Source organism: Somniosus microcephalus, chromosome 8 (assembly GCF_052327205.1).
Source record: "Somniosus microcephalus isolate GS21.2 chromosome 8, FLI_Smic_1.0, whole genome shotgun sequence".
Classification (NCBI taxonomy): Eukaryota; Metazoa; Chordata; class Chondrichthyes; order Squaliformes; family Somniosidae; genus Somniosus; species Somniosus microcephalus.
In genome coordinates, this window is record NC_140994.1 from 260,946,753 (window position 1) to 260,973,692 (window position 26,940).

The 26,940-nt window shown below is 46.3% G+C and overlaps 1 protein-coding gene across 1 annotated transcript in view; it reads right to left on the reverse strand.

The window, feature by feature from the left end:
• Nucleotides 1-12,449: 12,449 nt before the first annotated feature.
• LOC147114343 (UDP-glucose 6-dehydrogenase-like) overlaps nucleotides 12,450-26,940 on the reverse strand; it is a 62,828-nt gene continuing 48,337 nt past the window's right edge. Inside the window, exons 9-12 of the mRNA XM_085995994.1 lie at nucleotides 26,781-26,920; nucleotides 23,275-23,366; nucleotides 17,674-17,784; nucleotides 12,450-14,300 (exon numbers count right to left, since the gene is read on the reverse strand). Coding sequence (XP_085852120.1) covers nucleotides 14,193-14,300; nucleotides 17,674-17,784; nucleotides 23,275-23,366; nucleotides 26,781-26,920 — 451 coding nt within the window. The 3' untranslated portion in view covers nucleotides 12,450-14,192. The remainder of the gene's footprint in view (nucleotides 14,301-17,673; nucleotides 17,785-23,274; nucleotides 23,367-26,780; nucleotides 26,921-26,940) is intronic.

A 26,940-nucleotide genomic window follows, 5' to 3' on the forward strand; every position in this document is an offset into this window, starting at 1 on the left:
CCGATATCTGGTGCCAAGGACTCATCTCTCCCATATATAAAAGTGGAAACAAATCAGACCCAAATAACTACCGCGGCATCTGTGTCAACAGTTGTCTAGGGAAGTTATTCTGCAGTATTCTAAATAGTAGATTACTGGATTTTCTTAACAAACATAAGATCCTTAGAAAAAATCAAATAGGCTTTCTTCCAAAACACCGCACCACCGACCATATCTATACCCTTCACACTCTCATTGAAAAGCATGTACACCAAACAAAAAATGGGAAAATATTCGCTTGTTTCATTGACTTCAAGAAAGCCTTTGACTCTATCTGGCACGAAGGGCTCTATTACAAACTTCTTCAGTGTGGAATAGGGGGCAAAGTCGATGACCTTATTAAATCGAGGTATCTGAAAAATAAATGCGGTGTCAAAATTGGAGACAAACGCACCTGTTTCTTCACCCAGAGAAGAGGCGTCCGGCAGGGCTGCAATTTGAGCCCGACCCTGTTCAACATATACATAAATGAACTAGCAGACATGCTGGAGCAAAGCGAGTCACCGGGTCTATGTCTCCTGGATGGAGAAGTGAAATCCCTGTTCTATGCGGACGACCTGGTTCTGCTGTCTCCCACAGAACAGGGATTACAGCAACAACTAGACCTACTCGACAAATACTGCCAAAATTGGGCCCTAACAGTAAATCTAAAGAAAACCAACATCATGATTTTTCAAAAAAGGCCCAGGTGTCAGGAAAACAAATACCAGTTTACTCTCAGTGATACCATCATAGGACACACTATGAGCTACACTTACCTTGGTCTAACCATTACAGCATCAGGGAGCTTCAGCATAGCAGTGAATGCACTAAAAGAAAAAGCCCGAAGAGCCCTATATGCAATAAAAAGAAAATTCTACAACATCCAAATCCCAATCAAAATCTGGCTAAAAATATTTGACAGCGTAATCCTGCCGATTGCGCTGTACGGTAGTGAAGTATGGGGCCCGCTCAATCACCATAGCTACACTAAATGGGAAAAACACACAATAGAAGCCCTACATGCAGAATTTTGCCGAAGCATCCTTCGCACCCAAAGGAAAACACCAACAAATGCATGCAGAGCCGAACAAGTAAAGAAATTAAGGATAGTATTCGACTAAAAACAAGGGCATATAAGGTAGCCAAATCTAGTGGGAGGATAGAGGATTGGGAAAACTTTAAAAGACAGCAAAAAATAACAAAAAGATTGATTAAGAAAGGGAAGATACATTATGAAAGTAAATTAGCAAAAAATATAAAGACAGATAGTAAGAGTTTTTATAGTTATATAAAAAGAAAAAGGGTGGCTAAAGTAAATGTTGGTCCCTTAGAGGATGAGACCGGGAAATTAATGGTGGGAAATATGGAGATGGCAAAAACACTGAATGAATATTTTGTATCAGTCTTTACAGTGGAGGACACCAAGAATATCCCAACACTTGACAAGCAGGGGGCTATAGAGGGGGAGGAGCTAAATACGATCAAAATCACTAAGGAAGTAGTACTTGGTAAAATAATGGGACTCAAGGCGGATAAATCACCTGGACCTGATGGCTTACATCCCAGGGTTTTGAGGGAAGTGGCTGTAGGGATTGTGGATGCATTGGTAATAATCTTCCAAAACTCCCTGGACTCAGCAAAGGTCCCGGCAGACTGGAAAACTGCTAATGTAACACCCTTATTTAAAAAGGGCAGTAGACAGAAGGCTGGAAACTATAGACCGGTTAGCCTAACATCTGTGGTAGGTAAAATTTTGGAGTCCATTATTAAGGAGACAGTAACAGGACATTTGGATAATCATAATTTAATAAGACAAAGTCAGCATGGTTTTATGAAGGGGAAGTCATGTTTGACAAATTTGCTGGAGTTCTTTGAGGAAGTAACATATAGGGTGGATAAAGGTGAACCAGTGGACGTAGTGTATTTAGACTTCCAAAAGGCATTTGACAAGGTGCCACACAAAAGATTATTGCTCAAGATAGAAAATCACGGGATTGGGGGTAATATTCTGGCATGGATAGAGGATTGGCTATCTAACAGAAGGCAGAGAGTTGGGATAAATGGTTCATATTCAGACTGGCAATCAGTAACCAGTGGTGTTCCGCAGGGGTCAGTGCTGGGTCCCCAACTCTTTACAATCTATATTAACGATTTGGAGGAGGGGACCGAGTGTAACACGTCAAAGTTTGCAGATGATACTAAGATGGGAGGGAAAGTAGTGAGTGAGGAGGACATAAAAAACCTGCAAGGGGACATAGACAGGCTAAGTAAGTGGGCAGAGATTTGGCAGATGGAATACAATACTGGAAAGTGTGAGGTTATGCACTTTGGCAGGAAAAATCGTAGAGCAAGTTATTATCTTAATGGCAAGAAACTTGAAAGTACTGAAGTACAAAGGGATCTGGGGGTCCTGGTGCACGAAACTCAAAAGGTTAGTATGCAGGTGCAGCAAGTGATTAAGAAGGCCAATGGAATGTTGGCTTTCATTGCTAGGGGGATAGAATATAAAAATAGGGAGGTATTGCTTCAGTTGTACAAGGTATTGGTGAGACCGCACCTGGAATACTGCATACAGTTTTGGTGTCCATACTTAAGAAAGGACATACTTGCTCTCGAGTCAGTACAAAGAAGGTTCACTCGATTAATCCCGGGGATGAGGGGATGGACATATGAGGAGAGGTTGAGTAGATTGGGACTCTACTCATTGGAGTTCAGAAGAATGAGAGGCGATCTTATTGAAACATATAAGATTATGAAGGGGTTGGATCGGGTGGATGCAGGGAGGATGTTCCAGATGATGGGTGAAACTAGAACTAGGGGGCATAGTCTTAGAATAAGGGGCTGCTCTTTCAAAACTGAGATGAGGAGGAACTACTTCACTCAGAGGGTGGTAGGTCCATGGAATATGCTGCCCCAAAAAGCTGTCGAAGCTACATCATTAAATAAATTTAAAACAGAAATAGACAGTTTCCTAGTAGAAAAGGGAATTAAGGGTTACGGGGAGCGGGCAGGAATTTGGACATGAGTCTAGGTTCGGATAGGTCATGGCCCTGTGGGTAGCGGAGCGGGCCCAGGGGCCGTGTAGCCTGATCCTGCTCCTGTTTTCGTGTGTCTAATGCTGTTAGATTCAGGAGATAGTCCTGTCATAGTGGATTGGCGGTTAGGATCAGATCAGCCATGATCTTATTGAATGGCGGAGCAGGCTCGAGGGGCCAATTGGCCTACTCCTGCTCCTATTTCTTATGTTCTTATACCCACTGATAATAAACATCCAAAAACGAGCACTAAACTTCCTAAATCACCTCAAATCTAGCTCCCCAGACACCCTTCATTTTAAAGCCTTCCAGACCCAAGAGCTAAACCCAGAAAAGAGTCCCCTGAGTCAGCTGCTACTGAAACTAAGTACTTCTACTCAGCCGGACCCTGACCAGCCCCAGACCAACACAGCCGTCCAAACACCAATCCGAGTGAACCAAATCATTAAACAAAGCAAAGAAACCTACCTGGAACATTGGAACAAAATAACCAAAAGCCAAAGCAGATTAGAATGTTACCGGGCCCTAAAAAGAGAATATAAACTGGCAGACTATCTCTCGACCATCAGAGACACAAAACAGAGACAGACCCTCACCAGGTACAGACTAAGCGACCACCAACTGGCAATTGAAAAAGGAAGATACAAGAAATCCTGGCAGCCTAGAGAGAATAGAATATGTGATCAATGTCTGGCCGGCGAGGTTGAGACAGAGATGCATTTCCTCCTAAAATGCGAAAAATTCAACACATCAAGAAACATATTATTTGACAAGCTCAGCCAAACAACCCCAGATTTCAAGGAATTGGATGACCTGTCAAAATTAAGATTAGTCCTGGGAGAAGGAGACAGACCATACCTTGGTGCCAAATATGTAACAACATGTCACAACCTGAGGACTGTTCAAAATTAATACTGAATATACCCACTGATGTACAAAGACTGTTTAAATTAATATTGTTTAAAGTAATATTGTATGTACCCAACGAAGGTCAAAATTGTTTGGCACCTACAGAATGTTGGAAAACTGTACTTTTTGTTATGTAAGCTTTGGCAATATGGTTCCCTGTAAACTTTCATGCCAATAAAGCATTTGAATTGAATTGAATTGAATTGAATTGAGAGAGAGACAGAGAGAGAGAGAGAGAGAGAGAGAGAGAGAGAGAGAGAAACCTGGGCCGGAGCGGAGGTGAGTGTGTGAGAGAGAGAGATGGAAAGACAGAGAGAGAGGGGGACAGACAGAGAGACATGCTGAAGATGAGCTCCTGAAACTTGTGTTTTTTGTCGTCAAAAATGGGGGAAAAAGTTCAATTTCAAGTTAATTTCAAGTTTTGAAAAGTTTAATTTAATTTTATTTAAGTTTAATTTCAACATAATTTCAACACAACCATAGACCGGAAAAAAACCACAAAAAAAACCCCAGAAAAAAGGAAAAAACCCACAAGAAAAAGAAAAATAAACTCGGGGGGGGGGGGGGGGGGGGAAACCGGGGGAGCGAGGCCCAAAAACGGAAGAAAACCCTGAGAAACAGCCCGAGCCCGGAGAGAGAGAAGTCCGGAGAGAGAAACAACCCGAGCCCGGGGCCTCAAACCTGGGAAAAACCAGAGAGGCCGGGCCGAGACTGAGGCCCAGAGACCGCGGGCGAGTCCGGGGGCACGGCGGGCGAGTCCGGGGGCACGGCGGGCGAGCGAGTCCGGAGAGGGAAACACCGGGCCCAGGTCCTGAAACCCGAGAAAAGTTTAAAAAGTTTAGTTTAATTCTATTTAAGTTTAATTTCAACATAAACCATAGGCTGAAAAAAAAACGTAAAAAAAAAACAAACCCGCGAGAAAAAGAAAAAGAAACTCGGGGAAAAACCGGGAGAGCGAGGCCAAAAACTGAGAAAAACCCCGAAACGGTAGGGAGAGAGAGAAACAACCCAAGCCCGGGGCCTAAAACCCAAGAGACCAGGCCTGAGACTGAGGCCCAGAGACCGCGGGGTCCGAGAGTGAGAATGGCCTAGAAACACCGGGAAACAGCGGTCCCCAGACCGAGAGAAACTCCCGGAGACCGCGGACTGAGAGAAGAAATCGGCACAGACCCGAGAAATGAGACGGGAACCCAGCAAAAAGCAACAAGAATAGGATACAGAGGAAAAACAACAAAAATCAAGGAATGTAAACTTTCAACGGGTTTCGACACTCACAGAACAGCAATCAGCAGGAGGACCAACACTTCAAGGAAACTTGCCTTCGATCAAAATCTGAATTGAGTGAGTAAAACAATATTGAGGAGGACACCCCCATATTCTAAGGTCAGCAAGAATTTTTTACTTTTACACTAAAAACAGCCAGTATTCAAAAATGAGCAAATCAGAAGAGCTGCAGCAGCTCCCGTGCTGCACTAAGAGCAACCTCTTTCAGTTTCCCCCTGACATCAAATACAACGCAAGAAAACAGTTCAAGCAAAGGCGGATGAGAGAGAAGCCAGAAACTCTTTGTTGACTTGTACAAAAATGGGAATATGAGTGTGGTAAACCACTGTTATTGTATATTGTTACCTCTGGGTGGCGCTGTGTACCAAGGCATGCCTCAGCTGACTCCGCCCACATGACCAGGTATAAAGGTGGGGGTTTCGCCGACTCACTTCCTTCTTGGAACCAGCCACCCACGAGAGGCATGCTCTGTTCTCTAGTTAATAAAAGCCTTTTCATCACCTTCCTGATTCATCGTCTTTTATGGAGTAATTGATAAGCGTATCAATGAGTAATCTTATTTTTTACTCAGGTCAGTCTGATGTTTGGCGCAAAGCAATCACCACACACTATCCCTGTGTTCAGCGTGAAAAAACCACAAATGGGTCCAAACTGAAAATAAGGGAATCAGAGGACCTCGATAGTGAAACGACAACTGTCAACATGTACAAAAACGGGACAATAATGGTGCAAGGCAACCTCAAAGACTTTGAAACGGCCTTCCAGACACCGAGAGGAATAGTAGAGAAGGAAAGGACCAGCCCCAGTGTAACTACCAGAGAGGAAGCCACACACACTCCCCCCACCACTTGCAGCTCACCAGGAGTAAGGCAGCCTAGCCAGGAGGTGAGTGAGCCCCCCAGTTCTGACCAGGCACACACCCTGGGGCCCCACAGCTCCCCGGTACAATTAAAGAAGGAGTTCACCCGGCTGGAGATAGAGCTGGTTAAGCTTAGAGAGGATATCATTAAACTGAAAAGCGATCAAGCAGCATTTCAGCACTGAAGCAAGAACAAAAGCAAGAGAGGGAGAGCTACAGGAGAGAGCTGACTTTACTTGGGAAGCAGGTGAAAGAGCTGCAGAAAGACAGGGAGAGCTACATGGGAGAAATAGCGGCATTGGCCCAGCAGCTAGAGGCCAGAGACAAGACTGCAGAGCCCTACTGAGCAGCTGCACTCTCCCACTGAACAGCAGCAGCAGACCCACGCTACAGGGAGTGCCACACAGACCAACCAGCACACTGAAGCCCAGTCTGCACCCCCCCCCCCCACACTTTGGAACCACAGCCGAGTCGCTCACAAGAGGAGCGCACACACCAGACACTACCCGCCCCCCAGTCCAACACACAACCTGTGAGTCCAGGCGAGAGTCACCAGCCAGTAAACACCAACAAGGCTGACATCGTAATACTCAGACTCAAATGGGAGATTCCTCCTGGAGAAAAAGCTCTTCCCTAAACATAAAGTAGACAAGATCGGGTGCCCAACATCAGACAAAGCCCTGGAATTGTTGACCACAACCCAATTAGGCTCCCCCCAACACATCATAATACACACCGGCACAAATGACCTAAAGGCCCAGCAGAAAAGGGTGGCAACGTCACTCCGAAGAGTGATCGAGAAGGCAAGCACCACCTTCCCAAACACTAGAATCACTGTTTCCACACTGATGCCGAGAAAAGACTTTAACCACAGTACAATCCACGAGATAAATGCCAGCATAGCACGAGATTGTGAATTAAAACAAAACGTGCACCTGGCCAAACATCCCACCCTCGATGTGGAATGTCTTCGCAACCACGTCCATCTCCACAAGGAGCTAGTGCCGGTCTTTGCTAAGGCCCTGAAGGACGTCGCTCTTAACCGGGTCCACACCCAGACTCCAAGAGGACACACCCCGGCCACCAGAGGGGTACAGCCCAGGACCACTACAGAGACCACCACACCAACCAGGACCAGAGAGGATCCCCACGTACACGCCATCAGAGCACAACACCAATGTCCGACCTGCACCACTCCTGCCCTGCAGGGGAGCAGGACCACCCCAGCCCGGCAGAGGGAGAGGTGCTCAGGATGTAAGCAATACTACAGGCTGAGACAATCCATTGAGAGACATAAAGCAGGCGCTCAGCAACATCTGCTCCCGCCTTATGGATCAGGAAGCATAATGATTAGTTGTTAGAAAGTTGCAGCTATATATTCTCAGCATTTATAGACACTTGAAATGTTATTTTTTCCCTCATTTAACACGACAAACACACACACACCCCTATCACAGTAAAAGACCAATCTTAACATGAAATCCTTGTGCATCTCAACCTGGAATATCCAAGGCCCACGCTCTTCTGTGCTTGGCCTGAAGAGCAGGACCTCAGAGATCCTAGATCAAATCAAAGATCTAGACATTATCTTTTTGCAAGAAACTGGTGTCGAGGAGAAGGGCCCACTAGTTGTCCCCCTGGGTACAGAGAGCTGGTGGGCCCCTCCAATAAACTGCCAGGAGTAACCCAGGCAGAGACTCTGGAGGCATACTGATTTGGTTTAAAGCAGAGCTTAGGAATTACATTGAATTTATAAAAAAGGGCGAAAACCACTTATGGCTCAAGATTAAGAAAGACATCATTTCTAGCATGCAAAACGTTTTCATTTGCGCAATCTATATCCCCCTATAGAATCCCGTACTTCAAAGAGGACCCCTTCTCCAACATTGAGAGGGAGATTAACCATTTCCAGGCCAGGGGAACGTGTTGGTGTTGATCTGTGGTGACCTCAACTCAAGAACTGGTGAAGAACCAGACTTTACCAGTACTCAGGGGAATAATTACATATTTGGGAATAACCATTTTGATCTCCCTTTTCATTCACACAGGAATAACTACGACAGACAAATGCAAACGGAAGGTAGCTCCTGCAGCTCTGTCGAAGCCTGGGTCTGTACATTGTCAATGGTAGGTTCAGAGGAGACTCCCTAGGAAGATCGACCTATTCTTCACCTCTTGGCATCAGCACCGTAGACTATATGATTACAGATCTGGACCCATCCTCTTTCAGAGCATTGAAAGTCAAACCACTAACACCACTGTCAGATCACAGCCAAATTACTGCGTATCTTAAAAGGACAGAAACAACCAACACAGAAACATAGCCCAGTAAGCTGTACAACATTAAAAAATCCTACAGATGGGCCCAAAACAGCACGGAAAAATACCAGAAAGCAATTAGCAGTCAATCAACTCAATCTCTCTTGGACACCTTTCTGGAAAACATACACTCACAATAAAGGCGGCATAAACCTGGCAGTGAATAACCTAAATAATATTGCTGATACTTTGGCATCAATGTCGAACTTGAAATCTCGCAAGAATAAACACAAAACCACGAAAAATGGTTTGATTCAGATTGTCATAACATGAGGAAAAAACTCAGAAAAATATCAAACCAAAAACACAGACAATGAGGATTTACACCTTACTTATTGTCAGGCACTAACACAATACAAAAACACACTCAGAACCAAGTAAGAACAGTATATTAAGAATAAACTCAGCTCCATTGAGGAATCTATTGATTCTAATTGTTTCTGGGACAACTGGAATACATTACACAAAAAGCAACACGACGAATTGCCCATTCAAAATGGAGACACATGAGAAAACCATTTTGAAAAATTATACCAGAAAAACACACTAAGCCCAGAGCAAGATCAAATATGTAAAGAATTGGAAAAGCTCGAACTGACCATAAAAGATTATCAAAACCCATTAGACTCCCCAATAACTGAAAAAGAGCTATTTGAAAAACTCAAGGACCTGCGAGCAAGAAAAGCTTGTGGTGCAGATGGCATCCTAAACGAGATGATTAAACACACTGACGATAAAATGAAATTGGCTATCCTAAAACTCTTCAACTTGGTTCCGAGTGTCGGTTACTTCCCCGATATCTGGAACAAAGGACTCATAACGCACATGTACAAAAGTGGAGACAAAGTTGACCCAAATAACTATCGAGGCATCTGTGTGAACAGTAACCTGGGGAAGGTATTCTGTAGTATCATAAACCAAAGACTTATAAACTTCCTTGAGGAGCACAATGTCTTGAATAAAAGCCAAATTGGATTCTTACCAAATTATATAACATCGGATCATATTTTCACCCTACACACCCTAATTGACAAACATGTTCACCAAAACAAAAGTAAAATTTTTGCCTGTTTTTAGATTTCCAGAAGGCTTTCGATTCTATTTGGCACGACGGTCTATTCTTAAAACTTATTGAAAGTGGGGTAGGGGGAAAAACATATGATGTAATTAAAATCAATGTATACAAACAATAAATGTGCAGTTAAAATTGGAGACAAACAAAATATTTCTCACAGGGGCGTGGTGTGGCGCAGGGCTCGCCTATCTCACCGACACTAATATTTACATAAATGAATTGGCAAAACTACTTGAACAATCTACAGCACCTGGCCTCGCCCTATATGACTCCACGGTTAAATTCCTCCTCTATGCAGATGACCTGGTTCTGCTCTCACCAACTGAGGACGGTCTACAGCAGAACCTGGATCTGCTAGAGTCGTTCTGTCAGACCTGGGCCCTGACAATAAACCCCCCAAAAAACCAAAGTTCTTGTGTTCCAGCAAAGGTCCAGACATCAGGGACCCAGAATAAACTTCACACTAGGAGCAACTAAAATTGAGCAAACTACAAATTACACATACTTAGGCTTAAAAATCAGTTCTGCGGGAAATCTTCATTTGGCTGTGAATGAACTGAAAGAGAAAGCAAAAAGGGCTTTCTATGCCATTAAAAAAAGTCAATCCAAATAGAAATTCCAATTGGCATTTGGCTCAAAATTTTTAAATCAGTAATTGAACCAATTGCACTCTATGGCAGTGAGGTGTGGGGTCCGCTAACGCAACAAGAATTTGCAAAATGGGACAAACATCCAATTGAGATCCTACATGCAGAATTCTGTAAAAGTATCCTCCGGACTCAGAGGAAAACCGAAAACAATGCATGCAGGGCAGAACTAGGCCAATATCCACTACTAATTAATATCCAAAAAAGAGCCATCAAATTTTGGAAACACCTAAAAATGAGCAACCCCCACTGCTATCATTACGAAGCCCTGAAATGCCAAGAGATGATCATAGAGAAGAGTCCCCTCAGTGAAGTAACTACTAACACTACTAATAATAATCAGCCCCAGAACAGTGACATCCTAGCACAGAGAATTCGACCCAACACAATAGTCACTAAAGAAAAGGAAAAATATTTGACCTATTGGACAGAAACGACAAAAACCCAAAACATATTTGGCCCTAAACAGACAATACACCACGGCTGAATACCTGACCATGGTAAAAGATAGCAAACTGAGAAAAACCTTGACAAGGTACAGACTTAGTGAGCATAGCCTGGCCATCGAAAAAGGCAGACCTGGCTGCCAAGAGAGGACAGGATATGCTCTCACTGCAGTCAGGGAGTGGTGGAGACAGAGATGCACTTCCTCACAACTTGTGGAAACTATCAGGGCATAAGGGGGAATTTCTACCCAAAATTCATTAAAAAATGCCCTGAATTCAAAAATTTGAATGACCACCAAAAACTCCCATATCTATTAGGGGAACAGAGAAATTGCGTAACTTTAGCAGCAAACTATGTTACAGCTTGCCATAAGCAGAGGGACAACCAGTGACCATTGAATCTAAGAAAAGATTATATGTATGTTAGGTGTGTTTATTTATGTATACATGGGTATATTTGTCTATACACTGTATGCCTAGATCGGCATTTGTGTGTTCAATTACATATGTTCTTTCTGTGCTTTGGCAACATAAGATGTATCTTGTCATCATGCCAATAAAGCAATTTGAATTGAAGACAGAGAGACAGAGACAGAGACAGAGAGACAGAGAGAGAGAGACAGAGAGAGAGAGACAGAGACTTCCAATTTTAACATTCCACGGTCTCTTGTATAAATTATCAATTTGATCATGTCCAAACGCATCATCAAGGTTTGCCAATAACTAGTCCCAGTAGACTAAAATTCAGCATTCCCAGCAGGATATTTTGAACGAAGCTCCATTTCTCTACCCTCAGTGTAAAATTATAGCGGGAATGAAGAGTTATTTTAACATTTAAGCTACCAATGTAAAAAAGACCATTTCAGGGTGGGTGGGTGCGGGGGGCAGTGGAAAGAGGGCGAACAATACCTAGAACTGGAATCTCGATCTGTGTGGTCAGACCTCCCAACTACTGTTGCACCCCCCAATCCCCACACGCAATTTATTAAAAATTCAACGCCCGTTACTTCAGCGGAGATTAGAGGGGGCAATTCTAACCCAACCCGCCCGTCAGGAAAACCACGGGAATCGGGTGCGCGACGCTCGTTTTACACCCCACCTAATTTTACTCCCTATTGAAGTCATTGGCGAGCGGTACGGGACGGGGTGCGGAACTGGCCTCCCAACCTGATCCCGTGGGACTCCTGCCCGCCTGCCGAGTTAGATTAAAATGACCCCCTCAGCGTGGAGTCTCAACAAGCCAAGGTTTTCCTCATTTTGCGATCATTATATGGGGGGGGAATAAAATCAGTACGAGTATAAACCGGGCGTCTCTGCTGCAGCCAAAAGGCCGGCGACAGCGAAAGGAACAAAGTCTACCCCTAAAAGCAGTATTCGGCTGCAGTCCACCCACATTGGGTGAAATCTAGGGCTGCGCCATGTTCAGTGTCTGGAGTGGAGTGTTTAGAAATTTCTAAATTGTAACTAAAGTTCTGATGATTAAAATAGAATCTACCCCCAACTAAAGTTCCCTCTAATTTTTGTTTTGGCGCCGCATGGCCCCTGTTTTTGCGCAGTTTTTGTACCGACAGGCTGGCTGCGTGGGATCCCCGGAGTGCTGCACGGCCACACAGCTGACAGGGAGCATTGCCCCCAATCAACGTTCCCTGGGAGCTACGCTCTGTCCTGCGCGGCTCGTTTCTTTTAATGCGCGGTCCCTTTAAATTTCTGCGCATGCACGGTATTTATAACGTTAAAAGCTAGTGAGCGGCCTGCGCGGGAGCTTTAGCGTGGTCCCGCAGCTTAGCGGGAACATTGCCGCCCTCTCTCCCCGTTTCCCCGCCCCCCCCCCCCCACCCCTCACTTGCTACTGTGCCTTATATTATGGAGGAGTTATTAAAAATGTCATGAAACGTCAAACAGAAAATAAAGTCAGAATAAAAGCCTAAGGGGGCAAAATTCGTTAACGCCTCCCGTGAAATTCAGCAGGAGGCTAGTGGCGGTGGAAGCGCCCCTCGGCGATTATGCCATCGCCACGCACAGCGCCCCCACTTACAAACTTGGGTCGCGCCCCGACTTACCGCCGGATGCCGTGTCCGACAGGGTCAGGGGGGCGTACGTGCGGCGATTAAAGGGGAGGTGCCGGGTGGCCATTTTTTTTGCTGGCCGCCTGACAGCACCTGCCCCCTCGCAAGGTGCCGGCCGGCCGCAATCCGTCAGCCAGGCTCCTTTGCCGGCACCCCCTGGTGGCCCAGCTGGGCCCCGGGTTGCGCTGCGCAAGGCCCCTCCCTTTTAAATCAGGGGGAAACCTGCAGTACCGCATGCGTGGCGCAGCAGCACGTTGCGCCGTGGTACACCCTGGGAGCGCCGCAAGAGGGGGAGTGCTTCCAGTAGGGCCCCGCCTCCTTCTTGGGGCGCTACCATTGAAAGCAGCGCCCCAGCGAAGTTAGTGCCCCAAAGGGGGCGCGACCGAATTTTTGCCCCCCCAAGACTCCTCCACCCCACCCAAATACCCCCTGCACCTCTCCTGCCCACTATCTGGTTTTGGGCTGATCACAAGGTGACAATCTTTAAATGAAGACCAGCAGCAGAGGGCACCAACAGAGCAGTGAACTTATAAAATATATATTTTTATAAAAAAGGAGGACCAAGTCACATTTTGCTTAAAGACTAGAAAGTCACTGCCCCCTCTTGGACAGGGAGAAGGAAGGCAGTTAAGAAAGCAGCAAGGTTCTAACCCACTTGGTCCTCGGGTTGCCAACCCTCCAGGATTGGCCTGGAGTCTCCAAGAATTAAAGAATAAATCTCCAGGACGCGGCCCCCAGCAAACCCAGGCGAAAATTCACAGGGGCGGGAAACAAAATTGTGTTTTTAAAAAAGAAACAAAAACCATTTCTTGGAACCACTTCTGTCGATGACGAAAAAGGGCTTTGTGACCGACAGTCAAGAATCAGCCAATCAGGTAATGGAAGGGTCTACTCGCTCTCCAATTGGAAGGCGGTGCCCTGTGAGCAATGTTGTCCCCCTAGTTATTTTTCCCCCCTCCCCACCCCTTTGGGTACGTGAAATTTAACATTGGAAAAAAGCAGGTCCCGGGCTGTGCGGGGCCGGGAGAGATCTGCGGGGCTTAGAGGGAACGTTGCCTGCGCAGCGTGGACATGTTGGGCAACCAATGGCAGGAGTGTGGGGGGGGGGGGGGCGCTTGGAGGCCGGAGGTCACGTGACGACACCTTCCCGGAATATGTCCAAACCAGCGTTGGCAACCCAAATTGGCCCATGAGGAAATTGCTAGGAGGATGTGCGGAAAGGACTTGGTTTCTGCTCCTCCTCCCTCCCACTCCTATGATTAAAAATTCAGAATAACTTAGTCAATGATGACCTCACAGGCTGGACATTGGGCCTCAGCGTAACTAGTGCAAACTCCTCCAGTTCTTGTGTAGGCCCCGTCCGAACCAAAAGGATAAGAAACACTGATCGTCGAGGCCCCTGTAAAAAATTTTATAAAAACTAGCTAAAAATTGTAGTGTAGTTGTCGTTAAGCAGAATGGATATAGATTGAAAATTTTCCTCATTTATAAAAAATACTGAGTGTATAAAAGGCCATGACCGAAGGCCACGTTAAATCTTCAACTTCTTGGCCGGAGGAGCTTGCAAGTCAATCCTGGAGATCTCCTTGTTGGCCGTGAACGCGATCCTCTCGGTCACCTTCTTTCCGATGGTTTCAACCTGTTGGCGGAATTTGAGAAACGGAAACTTGCATTAGAGGCTTCGACATAGTAGAAACTGCACAGGCGGGAAAATTTGAACGGGGCGCTCAGCCAGTTGAAGGGACCGACCGCCCAGCTCAAATAAAAATGAGAGGGGACACTGATTAGAGGCGCCATTACATCGCGGCTCATAGTGCAGTCCAAAACATGCGCCCTCCTCCCAGTAAGAACATAAGAATTATGAGCAGGAGTCGGCCACACAGCCCCTCGAGCCTGCTCCGCCATTCAATAAGATCATGGCTGATCTTCTACCTCAACTCCACCTTCCCGCCTGATCCCCATATCCCTCGATTCCCCTAGAGTCCAAAAATCTATCGCTTTCAGCCTTGAATATATTTAAAGATTCAGCATCCACAGCCCTCTGGGGTAGAGAATTCCAAAGATTCACAACCCTCGGAGTGAAGAAATTCCTCCTCATCTCAGTCCTAAATGGCCGACCCCTTATCCGGAGACATTGACCCCTGGTTCTAGACACTCCAACCAGGGGAAACAATCTCTCAGCATCTACCCGGTCAATCCCCTTCAGAAATTGTATGTTTCTGGGTCAACTGGGATCGGAGTAGGTATTTCCAACAGGTATTTACAATGACGGCGGCTTCTTCGGCAGCACCTCCCAAACCCGCGACCTCTTCCACCTAGAAGGACAAGGGCAGCAGGCGCATGGGAACACCACCACCTCCAAGTTCCCTTCCAAGTCACACACCATCCTGACTTAGAAGCATATCACCGATCCTTCATCGTCGCTGGGTCAAAATCCTGGAACCCCCCCCCCTAACAGCACTGTGGGAGCACCTTCACCACACGGTATGTTGAATGGGCCAATGTTCCCTGTAAGCTTCACGGCCAGGCAGGGGTCCTGCGCTGCCAGCTTATGTTGATGGGACTGAAGTCCTCTCCCAATGATGGTGTGAAGGGGCCCCATCAGAAAGGATGTTTAGACAAAGTGCAAGCCTGATCCTAACCATAGACAGGCCACGGGGTAACTCAAGTGGAGAGTGGAAAGATCACACTGGTACAAATGGCTATAGTTGGGGTTGGGGGCAGAATAAAAGGAGCTCTACTCTGCTTCTAACAGTGTTTCACCCGACCTGGGAGTGCTGGATACCGAGCCAACGTGACATGCGCGAAATGGGAAAGTGTTCCATTGTCCAACAGCAACATCCTCTCCACCTCCAGCAGTGCAACACTTGCAAATGAGAAAATGGCGACAAACAAAAATTAGAATTCTATAGTAATCTGGGATGTTATGATTAAGGTTATCCACCAGGTGGTGCTGTAGCCAATGCTGCTACTAAGGTCAGAGGTTTGCTTCCTGTATAGGTCAGCACAAGGTGGAATGCCAGGATGCTGATGCAGGCTGTCTGTAAATGTGTTTCCCAGTTGTTAATAAAGTACTCGTGTTAATTCTAACATCTAGCCTCTCTTGAGTTCCTTGTTCCACTTTCTGGATTTATCACAAATTCCTTACCAGAGGCAAGTATTTCATGAGACAATGTGACAATAGGCCTTTTCTTTTGCTCATATGGGAACAAATGCGGACCAATTCTGGGCACCACATTTTAAGAAGGATGTCAAGGCTTTGGAGAAGGTGCAGAGGAGATTGTTGAAAAATGGAAGGTGGCTAGCCTAATTGCGGTACAAAGACAGGAGGTCGCTCATGATGAAAGGCAAGTCCAGGCATGAAGGAAGATTACTGAAGGGGAAGCACCATGCCAGGTCATGTGGCAACAGGGGAGAACAAGGGAGTTGGGCGGAACTCATCAATGGGTAAATAGGCTGCGATCTTTAGTTTTTAAGCAGTACAATACCCGAAGAGTATCTGAATCTGAAGAGCACATGACTACGCTGGATTGTACTTTGTGTAACTTCTCTTCACGCCGAGCTTCATAAAGGCGAAACAAGAAAACTCTGGTGTCCAAGACTCATGCTTAATCCAACGTCGTAAGTAACGAATAATTCAAGAGATTTACTAGATTGGAACCAGGGGATGCGGGACTTCAGTTACGTGGAGAGACTAGAAAAGTTTGGGTTGTTCTCCTTAGAGCAGAGAAGATTTGTTCTCCTTAGAGCAGAGAAGGAGAAGAGATTTGATGGAGGTGTTTAAAAACTTGAAGGGTTTTGATAGAGTAAAATAAAGAGAAACTGTTTCCAGTGTCAGGAGGGTCAGTCACTAGTGGACACAGATTTAAGGTGACTGGCAAAAGAACCAGAGGCGACATGAGGAAACATTTTTAATGCAGCGAGTTGTTGTGATCTGGAATGCGCTGCCTGAAAGGGCGGTAGAAGCAGATTCAATAGTAACTTTCAAAAAGGGAATTGGATAAATACTTGTACTTGAAAAGGAAAAATTTGCAGGGCTGTGGGAAAAGAGCAGCGGAGTGGGACTATGGATAACTCTTTCAATAAGCCAGCACTGGCACGATGGGCCGAATGGCCTTCTTCTGTGCTGTATCATTCTATGATTCTATGCTTATGAGAATGGCAACACGGAGTGCCAAAGAAGGCCACCCTTCTCTTAACAAAGGACTTGGAGCACCATCTTCACTGCAGCAGCCATTGAACAGGAGCTCGAATACTGGGTGTCTCTCGGTACCTGGAATTCCTTCTCAATTTTGCCTGTCACTTGTTAATCTCCTTGCCCTTCAGCCGGGACATAGGCTGCTAGTGGGTTGGAATGCCATTGGAGTATTTCAGAAGACTTGTACAATTTTTGCCACACTACCGAGAGCCTCCCCTTTAGTTATCCGTATCCCTGAAGGGACACGGAATTCTGAGGCCCACCGCTCTTTACGCTGGTAGCAGTGAACATTCCTGCAAATGAGCTCACACATTAAATTAAATTAGCACATCATTCTGGCAAGATTGGCACCAATTCTTAAATTGTTCAGATCTGACGTAACACCAATAGACAAAAATATGGACATTTCAAGTCTTTTATTGGTGTGTAGATATTAGGTAGAGTTGAGGCTTTCAAGTGAATATTCAGCAGCGGAGCAAAATATCAGAACTCAAGCACCCACCACCTCCCCTACCCACCACACCCAATTAGCACCCACCTCCCCTGCCCACCACACCCAATTAGCACCCACCTCCCCTGCCAACCACACCCAATTAGCACCCACCTCCCCTGCCCACCACACCCAATTAGCACCCACCTCCCCTGCCCACCACACCCAATTAGCACCCACCTCCCCTGCCCACCACACCCAATTAGCACCCACCTCCCCTGCCCACCACACCCAATTAGCACCCACCTCCGCTATGCACCTCTCCCAATTATGGACTCAATCCTAGTGCTGGGACGTAGGCTTTTCTGCCACTCATTCCCTTACCTGGAAACCGATGTGCTGGAGCGTTTCATGAAGACCATCCAAAATGCGCCTTCCATCAAAGATAAACGCAGGCTTCAGCATCGCCTTGTAGATCCTCTCGTAGTCCAGCTCCTGAAAAGGTGACAAACTTAAAACGGAGATCTGGACAAGATCTGCATTGATATCCCATTTACACACTCAACATAACCCAAGTTGCAAGCGTTCCAAACTCATCCTACTCAAGACTGCAGGACAGACCGGAACCTGGAACAAGAGCCCATGCAGAGTTACCCTGAAGTCACATTCAGGACTTTCCCATGCTGGCCACAGACCTTCCCTAACCCAAGCCTCTCCGTTCTGGCCGGGAATACCGGTGTCGCTACATGCAGCCCCCAAATAAAGTCTTGCATTTATATAGCCAGACGGTTGTGGGTTCAATCCCCACTCCATGACGTGAGCACAAAATGACATCCCAAAGCACTTTTCAGCCAATGAAGTATTTTTGAAGTGTGGTCACTGTTGTAATGTAGGAAATGCAGCAGCCAAATTGCACGCAGCACGATCCCACAAACAGCAATGTGATCATGACCAGCAACGTTCCCACCAAGTTGCGCGGGACGGAGTTTGCAACGTTAAATTTCGTGCAGACGCAAAACTGTAAACCGCACCCTAAAAAAAATTAGGGGGAACATTGATGATCAGATAATCAGTTTTAGTGATGGATGTTAGTTGAGGGATAAACATTGGCCAGGACACTAGGAAAAACTCTCCTGCTCTTCTTCGAATAGTACATTCACCAGAGAGAGCACCAGGTTTAACATCTCATCTAAAAGACAGCACCTCCGACAGTGCAGCACTCCCTCAGCGCTGCACTAGGAGTGTCAGCCTAGTTCGTGCTCAAGTCTCTCGAGTGGGGCTTGAACCCACGACCGCCTGACTCAGAGGCGAGAGCGCCACCCGCTGAGCCACAGCTGGTGGGTGGGGAGGGGGAACCAGTAATGTGACAAACTAAGAGCACAGCCCACCCACCCACTCAGAACAAAATGGCAGTGCAGACAACAAGCATTAATGAGGCTCATCTCCAGCCGCCTCTTCGTCGCCCTTACCCGCCACACCCCCAACCCTCCTCCAATTGCACTACTTCCACAGAAACATTTCTCCCTCCCCAAATGGCATACAACCACATTTTCAAATTCGCAAATCCCTCATTATGTGACCTCGCTACTGGCCACAGCACCTCAACCTTGACTGCTTTCTCATCACCATCTTCCATGCCCTTGTGCCCAGCCAAACAAGCACAGTATCCCACCCAGTACAGCCACCCCACCCCAGCTCTGCAAAGCTTCCACAGCCCTATACCACTCAGAAACTGAAAAATAGGAGCAGGAATCGGCCATTCGGCCCTTCGAGCCTGCTCCGCCATTCAATACGATCATGGCTGATCCTCCATCTCAATACCATATTCCTGCTCTCTCCCCATACCCCTTGATGCCTTTTGCGTCTAAAAATCTATCTCCTTAAATATATTCAGTGACTTGGCCTCCACAGCCTTCTGTGGTAGAGAATTCCACAGGTTCACCACCCTGAGTGGAGAAATTTCTCCTCATCTCAGTCCTAAAATGTCCTACCCTGTATCCTGAGACTGTGACCCCTCGTTCTAGAGCCCGCAGCCAGGGGAAACATCCTCCCTGCATCCAGTCTGTCTGGGCCTGTCAGAATTTTATACGTTTCCACGAGATCCCCTCTCATTCTTCTAAGCTCTAGTGAATACAGGTCTAGTCGACCCAATCGCTCCTCATAAGACAGTCCTGCCATCCCAGAAATCAGTCTGATGAACCTTCGCTGCGCTCCCTCTATGACAAGTATATCCTTTAAACACTATTCCTCAGACTCTGGCTTTGTGCATCCTGCCTCACCTCATCTCACCACCGATGGCAGTGCCTTCAGCCGCCAAGCTTCGAACATCTGGAATTCTCCACCGAAACCTCCCCACCTCTTCACTCTTAAAAACCTACACGAAACCCAGCTCTCTCCCGACCAAGATTTCGGTCAGTTCTCCTAAAACTTTCCTTTCCGAGTTCGCTTGCCTGCTTTCCGTCAAGGGCCTTCAGCAAAGCACCTCTTGGTATTGAAAAAGATTATAAAACAAGTGTCTCTGGAAAGTAGCTTTCAGTCTTCAGCTCTTTCCCCCCCATTAGTTGCTCAGAATTTTTCCTTTTTAAAAAAGTTTAAATATTTATCATTTTTAGAAGAAATGTAGCGTATTACTATTTTGGGGAGCGGTTATCGAAGTCAACAAGGAGGCAGTGATCAATAAGGCAAATCGGACGCTTCCCTGCATCTGAAAGGCACTGGACTACAAGTCAGAGCGAGTTATAATGTTGAATATCCCACTGGCAAAGCCAATTGTGGGAACGGATTGGTCACCTGTACCCCAGAAAGGGACAGCGATACATTGGAAAAGATTCAGGGGCGAAGATATGGGCCTAAGTTATGGCGAAGGATTCAGCTTATTTTTACAGGAGAAAAGACTGAGCGGACACATGATACAGGTCTTCAGAGTAATGAAGGGTTTTGATAAAATTGAGGCAAGCAGGCTATTTATCTTGTCCTGTAAGCACAGAATCGACAAGCCTTGACAGAGATTAGAAATTTTGGTGGAAAGTTATTGGAAAGAACTGACAGTTCAGTCCTATTCTTGATACCATAACACTAGCAAGGACAAAAGGGGATTATAAAACAGTGCAACATTCTGTAAAATGGTAGCACATGCAATAAAATAAAATGGTTCTGCCTGCCATGCTCACAAATTATCATGGTCCCCGGATTAAAGTTGCAATTATTTTATTAAGAATTTTATAAAATAGTCAACATTTTAAATAGGATTGCTTGGCACTAACCACTAGATCAGATACTTTTGCAAATACTATTCTTGGCAGCAAGCAGTGGAAGATGTAACTGGAATAAACTGAGAGTAACCTAATTTATGCTGTGACAGTACCTTTTCATTCCTTCAAATAAAACTCGTGGTATGATCGCGCAAACATTTATTTCCATGTTTAAAGATCCTGGGCACCACCAGATCCTTTACAGTATTAAAAACTTCCAGCTCGGTCACAGAATATGGGACATTACTCCTGTTTTTGCAAGTTCCCCCCACCCCCCCGCAGCCACACCGATTAAGTCAAGGGTATACCCAAGCCTATCGGGCAGCACCAAGCCACATAAAGCAGGAAAACCCCAGGTCCAAACCTTGGCCTGGGTCAAGGCTTGATCTACCTTCAGAATGGCAGCAAGGCCGCACAATTAGCCAATTAATGATCTGCGATAAAGGATTATTTGGCCCGAAGGGCTATTCCTTGTGCTCACATATTCTCGCAATTGTAACTGGTTGAAGCCAACCATTGTTCAGATTTCACAAGGACGAGGTACAGCAGGGGAAGTACCCGAGGGAGAAAGGAATAGAAGGTACATAGAAACATAGAAGATAGGAGCAAGAGTAGGCCATTCGGCCCCTCGAACCTGCTCCACCATTTAATGAGATCATGGCTGATCATCCAAACTCAGTACCCTGTCCCTGCCTTCTCCCAATATCCCTTGATCCCTTTAGCCTTAAGAAATATATCTAACTCCTTCTTGAATATATTTAATGAATTGGCCTCTACTGCCTTCTGTGGTAGAGAATTCCACAGGTTCACCACTCTCTGGGTGAAGAAATTCCTCCTCATCTCTGTCCTAAATGGCTTACCCCTTATCCTTAGACTGTGACCCCTGGTTCTGGACTCCCCCGCCATCGGGAACATCCTTCCTGCATCTAGTCTGTCTAGTCCTGTCAGAATTTTATAAGTTTCAATGAGATCCCCTCATTCTTCTAAACTCCAGCGAGTATAAGCCCAATTGACCAAATCTCTCCTCATACATCATTCCTGCCATCCCAGGTATCAGTCTGGTGAATCTTCGCTGCACTCCCTCCATGGCAAGAACATCCTTCCTCAGATAAGGTGGCCAAAACTGCACACAATACTCAAGGTGTGGTCTCACCAAGGCCCTGTACAACTGCAGCAAGACATCCTTGTTCCTGTACTCAAACCCTCTCGCTACGAAGGCCAACATACCATTTGCCTTCTTAACCGCTTACTGCGCCTGCATGCTTACCTTCAGCGACTGGTGCACAAGGACACCCAGGTCTCGTTACACTTCCCCTTCTCCCAATCTATTGCCGTTCAGATAATAATCTGCCTTCCTATTTTTGCCACCAAAGTGGATAACCTCGCATTTATCCGCATTATACTGCATCTGCCATGCATCTGCCCAATCACCCAACCTGTCCAAATCATACTGGAGTTTCTTGGCATCCTCCTCACTGGTCAAAGGGTTAGAGGAAGAGGGGTGGGAGGAGGCTCGTGTTTATTTTTTTTATTCGTTTATGGGATGTGGGCGCCACTGGCAAGGCCAGCATTTATTGCCCATGAGAAGGTGGTGGTGAGCCGACTTCTTGAACTGCTGCAGTCCGTGTGGAGCATAAACACCGGCATGGACCCGTTGGGTCAAATGGCCTGTTTGTGCTGTGAATTCTACGTAATTATACCAACATGTATTTAAGAACATAAGAAATAGGAGCAGGAGTCGGCCATTCGGCCCCTCGAGCCTGCTCCGCCATTCAAGAAGGTCATGGCTGATCTGATCTTGGCCTCAATGCCACTTTCCCGCCCGCTCCCCATAACCCTCGACTCCCCTGTAGCTCAAATATCTGTCCATCTCCACCTTGAATACATTCAATGACCCAGTCTCCACAGCTCTCTGGGGCAGAGAATTCCAAGGATTCACAGCCCTCAGAAGAAATTCCTCCTCATCTCCGTTTTAAATGGGTGACCCCTTATTCTGGAACTGTGCTCCAGAGTTTGAGATTCCCCGATGAGGGAAAACATCCTCCCTGCATCGACCCTGTCAAGCCCCCTCAGAATCTTACATGTATTATCTTATATTTGAATTTCCCTTATGTTTTTTGATTCATACAAAGCATATTAAAATGGTAAAAATCAACGCTGGACTTCAGATTAGATCCAGTGTGGCTCCTGTTCCCAATTATCTGGATTACCTCAGATAAGGACAGGTCAGGCTTGGCTGCAATAGACCTACAGTCAAATAATAGTCAACCCCGTGGTGCTTGGAAAGTCCCCGGCTTTGATCTTCCGCGAAGTTTGGGGGCAAACCCTAAACCGCATCCGCACGAACTGTGGCAGATGCAGATACTCGACGCGCAAATGGAGAATTAAAAACTCTCCAGTGTGGGACTGTGGCCACCCAGAACAGACAACGGCTCGATGCCCGGCTCACAAATAAGAAGGCGGCATCAGACGCCACTCCTGTCGCAATTATCTGGCTTAACTTAATGTAAAATAATAGTTGCTGCTCGACATCCACATCAGCCATAATAGCAGTAGTCGGCAAATAAATGGATTTACATGGGTAGAGCCACCATTGGGGCCAGCAGAGGGCCAGGCTTCTCGATGACCCTCTTACCTTCAGGAAGAGAGTGAGAGGAAGCAAAAGAAAAATAAAAAGAGGAAAACTAGCCAGGAAAACTAGAAGGGTCCAGTTATTTTTTTTTTTTTTTAATACCTTGAACATATCCCATTCCGTGCAGATCACAATAGCATGGGCATTCTTACAAGCCTCATATGGGTCCAAGGAGACGGTAACCAAACGCGACACTACATGAAAGAAAAGAACTTGCATTAAGAAAGTCAGTCTTGCATTTCTCCAGCGCCTTACACGACCACCAGACGTCCCAAAGTGCTTTACAGCCAATGAAGTACTTTTTTGAAGTGTAGTCACTGTTGTAATGTGGGAAATGCAGCAGCCAATTTGTGCTCAGCAAGCTCCCACAAACAGCACTGTGATAATGACTAGATAACCTGTTTTAGTGAGATCGGTTGAGGGATAAATATTGGCCAGAACACCAGGGTAAACTCTTATTCGAAATAGTGGCCGTGGGACCTTTTACTTCAACCTCAGAAAGCAGAGGGGCCTCGGTTTAACATCTCATCTGAAAGACAGATCTCAGACAGTGAAGCGCTCCCTCATCACTGCACTCGAGTGTCAGCCTAGATCTGTGGGCTCAAGTCTCTGGAGCGGGACTGGAACCCACAACCTCCTGACTCAGAGGCAGCATGGTGGCATAGTGGTTAGCACTGTTGCCTCACAGTGCCAGGGACCCAGGTTCAAATCCGGCCTCGGGTGACTGTGTGGAGTTTGCACATTCTCCCCGTGTTTGCGTGGGTTTTCTCCGGGTGCTCCGGTTTCCTCCCACAGTCCAAAAATGTGCGGGTTAGGTTGATTGGCCATGATAAAAATTGACCCTTAGTGTTAGGGGGGATTAAATACGTGGGGTTACGGGGATAGGGCTTGGGTGGGATGGCTGTCGGTGTAGGGACCGGGTGCTAGGGTTTGGATGATCAGCCATGATCTTGTTGAATGGCGGAGCAGGCTCGAAGGGCCGAATGGCCTACTCCTGCTCCTATCTTCTATGTTTCTATGAGAGTGCTACTCACTGAGCCATTCATATAGGTGACCTCAGGACACCCCAGAGCGCAGTGCAGCCAATGAACTACAAGCAATAACAGTGTGTGACGACACTGTCAGATTGCTGTTAACCAACAAGCTGAATAAATATTGGTGTAATTGCCTTTTTCTGGCCCATTATATGAAGTTTGGTCCCAAGAGCAATCCTTACAAGTTGGTCTCGGTGGGCAGGAGAGAACAGTCCTCCTCTGCCACAACTTTTTAAGCCCCCTCATCCTAACAATTTAAGTAGTCACCAAAAATGAAGGCTCAGTATCAAGATGGAGGCACATAAACAAGTCTGATAGAATCTCGGGATTACTCCCGGTGCCACGTGCGAGTGAGTACAGGAATAGGAGGATAGAGCAGATGAATGCGTGGCTAAAGAGTTGGTGCAGGAGGGAGGGCTTTAATTTCCTGGATCACTCGGTCTGCTTCTGGGGAAGGTGGGACTTGTACAAGTCGGACGGGTTGCACCTGAACCAGAACGGGACAAATATCCTTGCGGGGAGGTTTGCTAGCACTGTTGGGGGGGGGGGGGGGGGGGGGGGGGGGGTTTAAACTAACTTGGCAGGGGGATGGGATACAGAGTGGAGCTATAATAGGGGGTGATGTACAGGCAAATATAGAGGAAAAAACAAGTCAGCTTGGAAGGCAGAGCAAATATGTAACGGCACAAGGGAGTAGGGCAAGGCTGGATGGCATTTATTTTAATGCAAGGAGTCTTGCGAATAAGGTGGATGAACTGAAGGTGTTGATGAACACATGGGAGTATGATATTGTTGCTATCACGGAGACATGGTTGAGGGAGGGGCAAGACTGGCAGCTCAATATTCCGGGGTATAGAATCTTCAGGCGAGACAGAGAGGGGGGTAAGAGAGGAGGGGGTGTCGCAATATTAATTAAGGAGTCAATTACTGCTGTAAGGAGGGATGATATATTAACAGGTTCCTCTAATGAGGCCATATGGGTAGAACTTAAAAACAAAAAGGGGGCAAGCACTTTGCTGGGAGTGTACTATAGGCCCCCAAACAGTCAGGGGGAGATAGAGGAACAGATATGTAGGCAAATCTCAGAGAAATGTGCAAATAATAGGGTAATAATAGTGGGGGATTTCAACTTCCCCAATATTAACTGGGATAGTCAGAGTGTGAAAGGCTTAGAGGGTGCAGAATTCTTAAAGTGCATCCAGGAGAGCTTTTTGAGCCAGCATGTAGAAAGTCCTACAAGAGAGGGGGCGGTACTGGACCTAATTCTAGGGAATGTGGCCGGGCAAATGGTAGAAGTGTTAGTAGGTGAGCACTTTGGTGACAGTGACCATAATCCGGTGAGATTTAAGGTAGTCATGGAAAAGGACAGAGATAGACCGGAAATAAAGGTTCTAAATTGGGGGAAGGACGATTTTAATATGATAAGGCAGGATCTGGCCAAAGTGGACTGGGATCAGCTACTTGTAGGAAAATCCACATCGGAGCAATGGGAGTCTTTCATAAAGGAAATTGAGAGAGAGTACAATGGCAACATGTTCCTGTAAAGGTCAAGGGTGGGACCAACAAGCCCAGGGAACCTTGGATGTCAAGGGATATACGAGAATGGATTAGGAAAAAAAGGGGGGCTTTTGGCAGATACAAAGGACTAAAGACAGAGGAAGCCCTAGAGGAGTATAAAAAGTGCAGGGGGATACTTAAAAAAGAAATTAGGAGAGCGAGGAGGGGCCATGAAATAACACTGGCTATTAAGGACAAGAGGATAACTAAGGAAAGAGTAGGGCCCATTAGGGATCAAAGTGGCAACCTGTGTGTGGAGCCAGAAAATGTAGGTGGGGTTTTAAATGAATCTTTTGCATCTGTGTTCACTATGGAGAAGGACGATGTAGACATAGAAATCAGGCAGGGGGACTGTGATTTACTTGAACATATTAGCATCGAGAGGGAGGAGGTACTAGCGGTTTTAGCAGGCTTAAAAGTGGATAAATCCCCAGGCCCGGACGAAATGTATCCCAGGCTGTTGTGTGAGGCAAAGGAGGAGATTGCAGGGGCACTGACACAAATTTTCAAAACCTCTCTGGCCACAGGGGATGTGCCAGAGGACTGGAGAACAGCTAACGTAGTACCATTATTCAAGAAGGGTAGTAGGGATAAACCAGGGAATTACAGGCCAGTGAGCCTAACATCAGTGGTAGGGAAATTTCTGGCCCCTTATGTGAAGTCTGAACCTAAGAGCTATCCAATTAGTCCCATTCTCTCTCCATAGCCACTGCAACTTTTTCCTTTTCAAGTATTGATCCAAATCCCCATTGAAAGTTATGATCAAATCTGCTTCCACCACCCTTTTCAGGCAGTGCATTCCAGCTCATAACAAAATTAGGTTTTTCTTCAAGCAGAGTGAACACCACTTGGAATGAACCTGGGAGCGGAAGTGCAGGCAAGAACCTTGGAATAATTGAAGAAACAGTGCGATGGGGGAAAATGTCGGCTTTTCTGGATGGATGAGCCAAGATGGGCTGAATGACCTTCCTCATCCGGTCAAAAATTCTCAAGCTCTCGGTCGCCTTGATTACATACCCCGGTCGGGATCATCATCGCAAACACTGGGGTGAGACAGGTCTTGAATAATTTGCTCCTTCTTCACTTTTGGATCGAAGATGTGCAGCCTGGCTCCCTCATCCAGGAGATATTTGGATATGTAGATACTGGAAGATTCTCTGCAACAGAAAGCAAACTT